Consider the following 9,353-nt stretch of genomic DNA (forward strand, 5'->3'; position numbering starts at 1 on the left):
GCCGGGTTTTATAAACCCTGGAAAACGGGGGTTTATAACGGAAAAGCTGAGGTGGCCTTCAGTGCAGCATACACTGCTGTTACCCATCAAGGCTTTTCCATGGGGCCACGATGAAAGGAGCAGGAGGACATTTCAGATTTTTTTTTTTCCATGTTCAACAGGTGTGGCTTATTATTCCACAGTATTTTTATTTCAAGGGAAAAGTTTAGTAACCCCAGCTGGCAGGTGAGCAGGATGGGGTTGGGGGAAGGAAGTCCTTTTTCACTGGCTCCATGCCAGGGCATGTGTGAGAGGCTTGTTTAATTGCTTCTGTAACGAGTACTATATGCAGGGTTGAGAAATGTTTAAATAGAAGAGTGAGCCTGTGAGTGCCTTAAACTTCTGTTGTGCATAGCCCACATCCCTGGATGTAATCAGCAGGCCTTGTAGCTTGCCATTCAAAATGCAGTTTCTCTGTGTGACTGGGGTGGGTGGGCTGGGGCGAGATCTGTTCTTGGAATAAATTGTTCATGTTAAGCTTCCTCAGAGTAGGTCGGTATAAGTCCGCAACCTTTGTCTTGCTTACCTTTTTGTGTGCAAAATACCCTTATAACTCATATTTCATTTACCCTCATAGCATTTGCTGTTATAAACTAGGCTGCATCATCCACAAAAAATTGAGACAAGTTTCCAATACCTGAAGCTAATATTCTGGGTACTGCTTTTGGTTCAGTTGGGTTACATTTTGTTGCATAATCACGATTGGTATATAGGTAACATGAAATATGGGTTGGGGCTCATAAGACATGGTAGAGGTAAGAGGGGTGGGAGTGGTTCTGAGAGAGCCATTAAGTTCAGCTACTGAAGCATAAACTTGATGTTTTCATGTTCTCTGCAGCCATGATGGCTACCTACTTGGGAGCCAGCACTGATTTCAGCATAGTGGTTTACTAGACCTGTTGCTGATCAAGGAGGCATGGGGCAACTAGCACAGGGGAATCTAGCTGCAGGCACAGATTTGGCAGGGTCTTTCCTCCCTCCTCTAGCAACAACTGTATATGCCTCTACTTTGTGTATATTGACGTACTAAGGCAGATGGGGTGAAGTAATATAGTACTTGTTTTTAAAATCTTGGGATTGCTTATCAAAGGATTTTGCTCAGATTGTTTTACAATTTTAACTACCTTTGGATACTAATCTTTTAAATCCTGGTAGCTTCATCACTTACCGTATTTTTCGCCCTATAGGACCAACTTTTTCCCCTCCAAAAATGAAGGGGAAATGTGTGTGCGTCCTATGGGGCGAATGCAGGCTTTCGCTGAAGCCTGGAGAGCGAGAGGCGTCGGTGCGCACCGACGTCTCTCGCTCTCCAGGCTCCAGGAAGCTATCTGCAAGCCTTGCACGCCCGGGGGGAGTTCCCCCGGGCGCGCAAGGCTTGCGGGCGGCAGCCTGCAGCGCGGAGCACAGGGCACCCTTCGGAGGACGCCCCGTGCTTCGCGCTGGTGTTGGCAAGCCTTGCGCACCTGGGGGATCTCCCCCCAGGAGCGCAAGGCTTGCGGGCGGCAGTACGGAGCACGGGGCGCCCTGCGGAGGACGCCCCGTGCTCCGCGCAGGTGTCCGCAAGCCTTGCGCACCGGGGGGCGCCCTGAAGCAGAGCACCCCTGGCAGACATCGGCCAGCCCCACAAGCTCGGGGGACAGCGGGGAGGCGCAGCACCGCCATCCCACTGTTCCCCGACCTGGTTTTGGGGGGGAAATAAAGGGGGGGAAATTCCTTTATTCCCCCCCCCCCAAAAAAGTAGGTGCATCCTATGGGACGAAAAATACGGTAATTCCATTGCCTCTGTATTATACAGTTCTCAGAGTCTACCTCTTGCATATCTTCTCCATTTAATTAAATATTTATAAGTGACACTTTTGTGAAAATACAACAAAGTAGTGTACACCATTCAAAAATTACAGCCTGTTGATTCCAGAGCTACATGGTGCATTCACAACCACAAAAGGGAGGTTGGATTGCAGACAGAGGATGAACTGATCATTTTTCTAAAGTTAGGTGCTAATATTTGATTCCCTCTCATTGCACTTCTTAGCTGATGTCCTAGGCTGCATTTGCTTTCACAAAAGACACATACAGTGTTGCCTGTCGCTCTTCTCATCTGCTGTCTGTCACACCTGCCAAATCAGATGATGACTGGCATATATTGACCCATATTCAGAGACTTAAGTTAACACCCCAACCTGTTAGGTTAATTGATAAATTGTGTCAGCCATTGTTTTGCTTCATTCAGTTTTCAACTTCCTTTTTCCTTGCCCAGGTTTCAGTTTCCCTTAGTGGTGCAGATGAATTCTTTATGTCTGTTCAAATGGAAGATGAGTTTTCTGTCTTTGGTTATTGAAGGGAAGAATATTATTATATAATAATAATAATAATAAATAATAATAATAATAATAATTTTATTTATTTATTTATTTATACCCACCCATCTGGGAGGATTCCAACAAAATATTAAAATACAGTGGTCTGTTAAACATTAAAAGCTTCCCTAAACAGGGCTGCCTTCAGATGTCGTCTAAAAGTCTGGTAGTTGGTCTTCTCTTTGACATCTGGTGGGAGGGCGTTCCACAGGGTGGGTGCCACTACCGAGAAGGCCCTCTGCCTGGTTCCCTTTAACTTGGCTTCTTGCAGTGAGGGAACCGCCAGAGGGCCCTCAGCGCTGGACCTTAGGGCCAGGTAGAACGATGGGGGTGGAGATGCTCCTTCAGGTATACATACTGGACCAAGGCCGTTTAGAGCTTTAAAGGTCAGCACCAACACTTTGAATTGTGCTCGGAAACGTACTGGGAGCCAATGTAGGTCTTTCAAGACCGGTGTTATGTTGTCTCAGCGGCCGCTCCCAGTCACCAGTCTGGCTGCCGCATTCTGGATTAGTTGTAGTTTCCAGGTCACCTTCAAAGGTAGCCCCACATAGAGTGCATTGCAGTAATCCAAGCGAGAGATTACCAGAGCATGTACCACTCTGGCGAGACAGTCTGCAGGCAGATAGGGTCTCAGCCTACGTACCAGATGGAGCTGGTAAACAGCTGCCCTGGACACAGATTTGACCTGTGCCTCCATGGACAGCTGTGAGTCCAAAATGACTCCCAGGCTGCGCACCTGGTCCTTCAGGGGCACAGTTACCCCATTCAGGACCAGGGAGTCCTCCACACCCACCCGCCTCCTGTCCCCCCAAAACAGTGCTTCTGTCTTGTCAGGATTCAACCTCAATCTGTTAGCCGCCATCCATCCTCCAACCGCCTCCAGACCTTCACTGGTTCTGATTTGAAAGAGAGGTAGAGCTGGGTGTCATCCACATATTGATGAACACCCAGCCCAAATGCCCTGATTATCTCTCCCAGTGGCTGCATGTAGATGTTGAAAAGCATGGGGGAAGAGGCCAGAACCCTGAGGCACCCCACAAGTGAGAGCCCAGAGGTCTGAACACTCATCTCCCACCACCACTTTCTGAACACGGCCCAGGAGGAAGGAGCGGAACCACTATATAACAGTGCCCCCAGCTCCCAGCCCCTCTAGACAATCCAGAAGGATGTTATGGTTGATGGTGTCAAAAGCCGCTGAGAGATCCAGCAGAACTAGGAAACAGCTCTCACCTTTGTCCCTAGCCCGCCGGAGATCATTGACCAGTGCGACAAAGGCAGTTTCAGTCCCATGGTGGGGCCTGAATCCTGAATGGAAGGGATCCAAATGGTCCGCTTCTTCCAGGTATGCCTGGAGTTGTTCAGCAACCACTCGCTCAATCAGCTTGCCCAAGAATGGAAGATTTGAGACTGGGTTATAGTTAGCTATATTGGCAGCATCTAAAGATGGTTTTTTAAGAAGCGGTTCAATGACCGCCTCTTTCAGCAGGTCTGGGAAGGCTCCCTCACAGAGAGAAGCATTCACCACCCCACAAAGCCCATTGCCCAGCCCTTCCTGGCTAGCTTTTATAAGCCAGGATAGGCAAGGATCAAGGAGACAGGTGGTTGGTTTCACTCGTCCAAGCAGCCTGTCCACATCCTCGGAGGTAACTGATTGGAATTGATCCCAATAAGGTTCTCAGAGGCTGTAGTCAGACTATGCGTATTCAGCAATCACAGAACTGACTTTGTGTGACTTCATTTTGGAGCTCCTTCTTTCTAGCGCCTTTCAAGTTTCCAGCATTCAGTGTTGCAAGATGAATCATACCTGGGCAGCAAAAACGCCTCTACTTCTCAAGCATTTTCCTCCATCTCCTCTATCAACCTGGTTCTTGCCAAAATATTTTGAACACACATTTAATTTCATACATGTGCCATGGTTTTTCCCATCTTCGTGCTTTCTGCTCTGCCTGTTGGGAACAAGCTTTACTCTGAAGCCGACAAAGTGTGAGGGATAGCCTTGAGGGCCCAGTGCCAGAACAAGTAATGTGAGAAGTGGCCCATGGAGTCAGTTTGAAAATGAAAGCAAAAAGATGATGGTAGCAAATAAACTATGCGTCAGGTCCTTCATTTCTCTTCTGGTCTGCTACCAGCTGCCATTAGTAGCAGCTTTATGTGAGGAAAGAGAGTCTGCCTCTTCCCTAGATTGAAGTCTAATTCACATAGTCTGCTTCCTGCAATTATGGGAAATAATGTGTAACTTCTGACTGCTTCCCTTTCTTACTCTATAGTGATGTGTTTGAGGTAGGGTTCTTTCTCTTTCTAACTTTCTCCCTCTTTATCTCCCACAGGGTGCCAAGAAGCTGTGCCCTCAGTGCAATACCATCACCTCTCCAGGGGACCTCAGGCGTATCTACTTATGAAGGACATGGCTGCTCAGACCAGGGATTTGGGGGAAAGAAATGGCAGCAACAATGAAAGACATTTGAAAACAAAACCTAGACACTCCAAATGTGAACTAGAGGCTGAGGGAGCAGCGCAATGCCTCTGCTTCCAAACCTGTCACTGGTGCCGCCAACTCCACGGGAAGGCCAAACCAGAATCCTTATTGTGAATCCCCGCCTTTTTTTACAGACTGATGTTCCACACCTGTCCTATTTCTTCAAGAGTGAGGTTCCATCTTGGACGACTTTCAAACCTTTCCAGGGGAGTGTCTTGACAAGCCAACCTGGCCCAACCCCACATGCCAACTCAAGTAGGGACTGGATCTTCCACAGCAGGAACTGTCATAACCTGTCACTTGTGTTCTCTCCCCTCCCCTTTTTGTGGTGTTCTAGTGTTTTTTTAGAAGTCAGAGAGAAAGAGAGAGCCTACACTTGCAAACCCACAAAGGCAGAATGAAGCACATGTAATATAGACTATATGTTTACAATGTTGTGTATAAATGGGATAGACTCCAACATTACATACTAATATGTTTCCCTTTTATTTTTTCCTTTGTTCTTGGGTTGTACTTTTTTTAAAAAAGAGAAAAAAATAAGCAGAGAACATTAAACCCATATTTTTCTTGGTTCTACAAAGTTTTGGCATTAAAGTCATTAGTTTAAAAGAAATATAAATATATATATATATTATACATATATATAATATAAATGGTTTAATGTTCTGTGGTGTATATTTCCTCATTCAGATATGACGTTAACAGCTTCTAGTAACAGCTGTAGTTTTTGCCCGTAACACAACTTCTGGGGGAAGTAGGGAAAAGTAGCTAATGGGCTCTTTTTATCAAATCTTTATCACACTGAAACAGTTTTAATTTTTCACTGAGGGGAAAGCAAGAAACTTGCAGATCAGGCTTACAATGCTTTACCCCATTGCCAGCTGGGAAAAGGACAGAAGTTTACATGAAGACAGAGGAGCAAAAAATAGGTTGGCAGTGGGTGGTTATCAGAATTCAGGGCTGTGAGTTTATCTCTTAAAAGCTGAAGTCCTCTTTAGTTCAAGCATATTGTATTCACCTGCCTCTGTGCCTGCTCTGTAGCTCTTCCTGCAATGCAAGAGTAAATGCAAAAACAGCTGAAAAAATACCATATTCTAGCCATCCAGTATCTGAGCAGGGGGGTGGGGGCACAGGAAGTACTCTAGCACTTCCTCCATTCTACTTCCTCATGAAAGATGATGTGTTTCACTAGTCAGGCAGGTTCTGTATCGCTCCGGCATACTGTTTTGCCATGCCCAGCCACTGCCAGTCTGCCTTGCTCTGAAATGCTTTTCCGTGCAGGTGCAGCATGATGTCCTAGTTTTTCAGAGGTTCAGGTCCAGTAAAACATCAAGTTCCAGTTTTGAAGAGAAAAGAAAGTGGGGTATGTGTTGGCTTTTTGTGACACTGGTTTCGTTTCCTCCTGTTATCTCTCCTACTTGTACTTTGGCAATAGTGGAACTCAGCCCAGGCAGGTCCACACAAGGTTGGATTCAGTTAATCCCTCTTCGCCTGTTTCTCAGACCCCTGTTCTGCATTTGAAAATATCTCCAGCTGTGGCTCACGTATATTCTGCTTACTACCTGCCTTAATCAGAAACAAGCAACTGACATTTTTAAATACATAGCCAAACAAGCCGCCTGCATTCCACCTGAGGGAAATTTTACAGGGTTGCCGGAAGCTTGAAAGGGGAAGCAAGCACTTTGCTTGGCAATAATTTGGGTAGGCAAATGTCCCTGTCATGAATCACCTTTTAAACTGAGGCAGACTGCTGCTCTGGGATATCCTGCAAGGTATTTTGTTCTTTTTCTCTAATCTGTGACTTAAGCACTAGAAAGTCATGGTTGCACTAAAACATCTGGCTATCGTCAGTCATGCTGTTGTCAAAAGGATTGGTTTTATATGAATGAGACTTCTACCACAAGAGAGTTGTATTTTGCAGTACAGGATTCCATATTCCTGTTGCAATTTGGCTGATAATGTGCTACTGCTGTCTACTGAATGCAAGCTGGAAATGGCTATTATCAGCAGGGCCTTGCTGTTTGACTTCACCCTGTTCAACACACACTATTGTCTAGTGGGAAATAGTTTCATACCCTTAGAGCAGGCACAGCCAATATGGTGCCCTCCAGATATTGGGACTACAACTCCAAATATCCCTAACCATTGGCCATGTTGGCTGGGGCTGATGTGAGTTGGCAGTCCCCTAGCAGCTGGCAGGCACCATAGTGGTTACAACCGCAAAATTCTAAGCTTCCATTGTGTCCAAAGAACTTCTGAACTGCTATGTCTCACTCAAAGTGTTTCTGACTGCTGCTACATAGGAACGAGTCTGAGGAAGGGCCATCTGCAGCCTGTATTAACAGGAGAAACACATTTTCAAGCAGCAGTTGATTGGCATCATAAATAGGTAGCAATAGTTTGCAAAAGGCACAAAGTTTCAGCAACTGCCTTTGCTCACGATGGGGCTTCCTCCACTGGTATAGCACTTAAGCCTTCCTAAAGGCAATCAAATGAAATTTGTCATGGTGGGGATGTCTGAATTGCACCCAAACCTGCTCACCTTGTACAAGCAATCTCTGCTCAGGCATTTAGGACGAGCTATATTTCTCCCAGATCTGTTTCAGAATAGGCAGTGCTGAGGCAGCTCATTTTTGATTTCCCAGTCTGGGAACAATGAGCTTTCTCTGGTCCTGTGGACCACCACTAAGCCAAATGAATATATATAAACCACATATAACTAGTAGGCTTTATTTTTAAAGTTGATTTGTCCCTGCTTCTTTTCTTGAGAGGGTAGGGAGGGGAGAGAAGACCTGATGGGAAGATGCAAGGACTTGTTACCTCCTCTGGAGCGAGGCACATTTTGCAAAACTCTGTGACTTCGTCCTCAAAAAGCTTAAAAAGAAATGAACTATCTTTGCCCAAAGATTCCCAGCTGCACAAGGTGATATTCAAGTTGTGTCTATGATTGTGTGTCGATGTATATTCTATAAAAAGGTACTTGTCATTCCCGTTTGTAAACTACATTGACATTAATTAAATGAGTATAAAATCTTCCAAGTTTGCCTCCTGCCCTCTGCTTGCTTCCTGGTTTCATCCCTGGTTTTGGCAATTGCATAAACATATGATTCCGCTCCTGCTGCCCTCAAAACATGGTAGCTGTTAAGTCACATTCATCCAGGACCCACTGAATTATCCACCTGCTCCAGTGCCTCATGGTGTGGGCGAGGAATCTTTTTTCATCCCAAGGGTCATATTCCTTCATGGGCTACCTTCCAAGGGGCTGCATGCCCGGAGTGTTCCATGTTTTGACTTTTCCTTAAAATATTCTCAAACCATTTGTGCAAATATGCAAGGAGGCTCTAATGAGCCCTGTCAGCAGAAGCCCTGTGCAAAGACTTCTGGTTTCCCAATGGGGCTTCCCTCCTACCTCACAGTTGGCTTTGGGGAAGATTAGGAGAATCCTTAGAGTGGCACGAGGCGAGTGGGATCATTCCATATGGCAGGCAAACTGAAACGTTTGCACAGAAATGATCAAGAGGCTGAAACAGTGCCCTTAAAAAGGGAAAGTCAAAGTTTAGAGCTCCTAATAAAAAAGGTTTGGGAACCTAATAGACAGGAAAAAAGTACTCATGATGTGTAGAGCGTGCTCCTCTATCTCAAATCTAGAGTCCAAGGTCATCAAGCAAATCTGAATGTTGGGAGATTCAGGACAGACAAAGTATACTTCTTCACCTAGCGTGCAGTTAAGCTGTCACTAACTTTAAAGAGATGATAATGCTAGTAAAAAGCTAGTACAAAAAAACCAGAGCTGCTTGTTTTTCAAACCTGGTTTCTAAATATTAAAATGTTTAGCATAACTCAAGTTATTTTAAGTTACAGAATAAATAAAACAAGGAATGGGGAAGCTGTTGCAGCCACCACATTTGTGAAAACTATATACATAATCCCATAATTCATGTAGCAAAATACTGAGTTGGAAGGCATCTCCTGAGGTCATCTAGTCCTGCCACCTCATCAATGCAAGGTCTATATAGTGCAGAATGAAATGCCTTCCTAGATAACAGCTAATTTAGCCTCTGCTTAGACCCCTCCAGCAAGAGAGACAGTCATGCCTAAGAATGTGCAAAACCCCATTGCCCATTTCCCTCAAGTTTTGGGCTGTAACTTATTTGTAGCTTGCTGACAACCAATACTGTAGTATCTGTACACAGATCAGCCAGATCTACTTACAGCATGGAATCTAATTAGTAACACTAGGTAAAGGCCCATGGAATTTCACAGGGCTCCAGCTCTTTACCCTCCCATTCTCATTCTCCTACTCATATCCCAAACTTCAAACCCTAATTCAGGCTTCCTCAACCTCAGCCCGCCAGATGTTTTTGGCCTACAACTCCCATGATCCCTAGCTAGCAGGACCAGTGGTCAGGGATGATGGGAATTGTAGTCCCAAAACATCTGGAGGGTCAAGGTTGAGGAAGCCTGCCCTAATTACTAGC

The 9,353-nt window shown here is 45.4% G+C and overlaps 1 protein-coding gene across 13 annotated transcripts in view; it reads left to right on the forward strand.

Annotated features, from left to right (window-relative positions):
* Positions 1 to 7,914, forward strand: part of RNF220 (ring finger protein 220) — a 325,409-nt gene extending 317,495 nt beyond the window's left edge. For all 13 annotated transcript variants that reach the window (XM_081865514.1, XM_081865518.1, XM_081865517.1 and 10 more), the window contains one exon: positions 4,727 to 7,914. In XM_081865514.1, coding sequence (XP_081721640.1) covers positions 4,727 to 4,798 — 72 coding nt within the window. In that variant the 3' untranslated portion in view covers positions 4,799 to 7,914. The remainder of the gene's footprint in view (positions 1 to 4,726) is intronic.
* The last annotated feature ends 1,439 nt before the right edge of the window (positions 7,915 to 9,353 follow it).

This window comes from Podarcis erhardii (genome assembly GCF_964252035.2).
Source record: "Podarcis erhardii genome assembly, chromosome: 6".
In the NCBI taxonomy this organism is placed as follows: domain Eukaryota; kingdom Metazoa; phylum Chordata; class Lepidosauria; order Squamata; family Lacertidae; genus Podarcis; species Podarcis erhardii.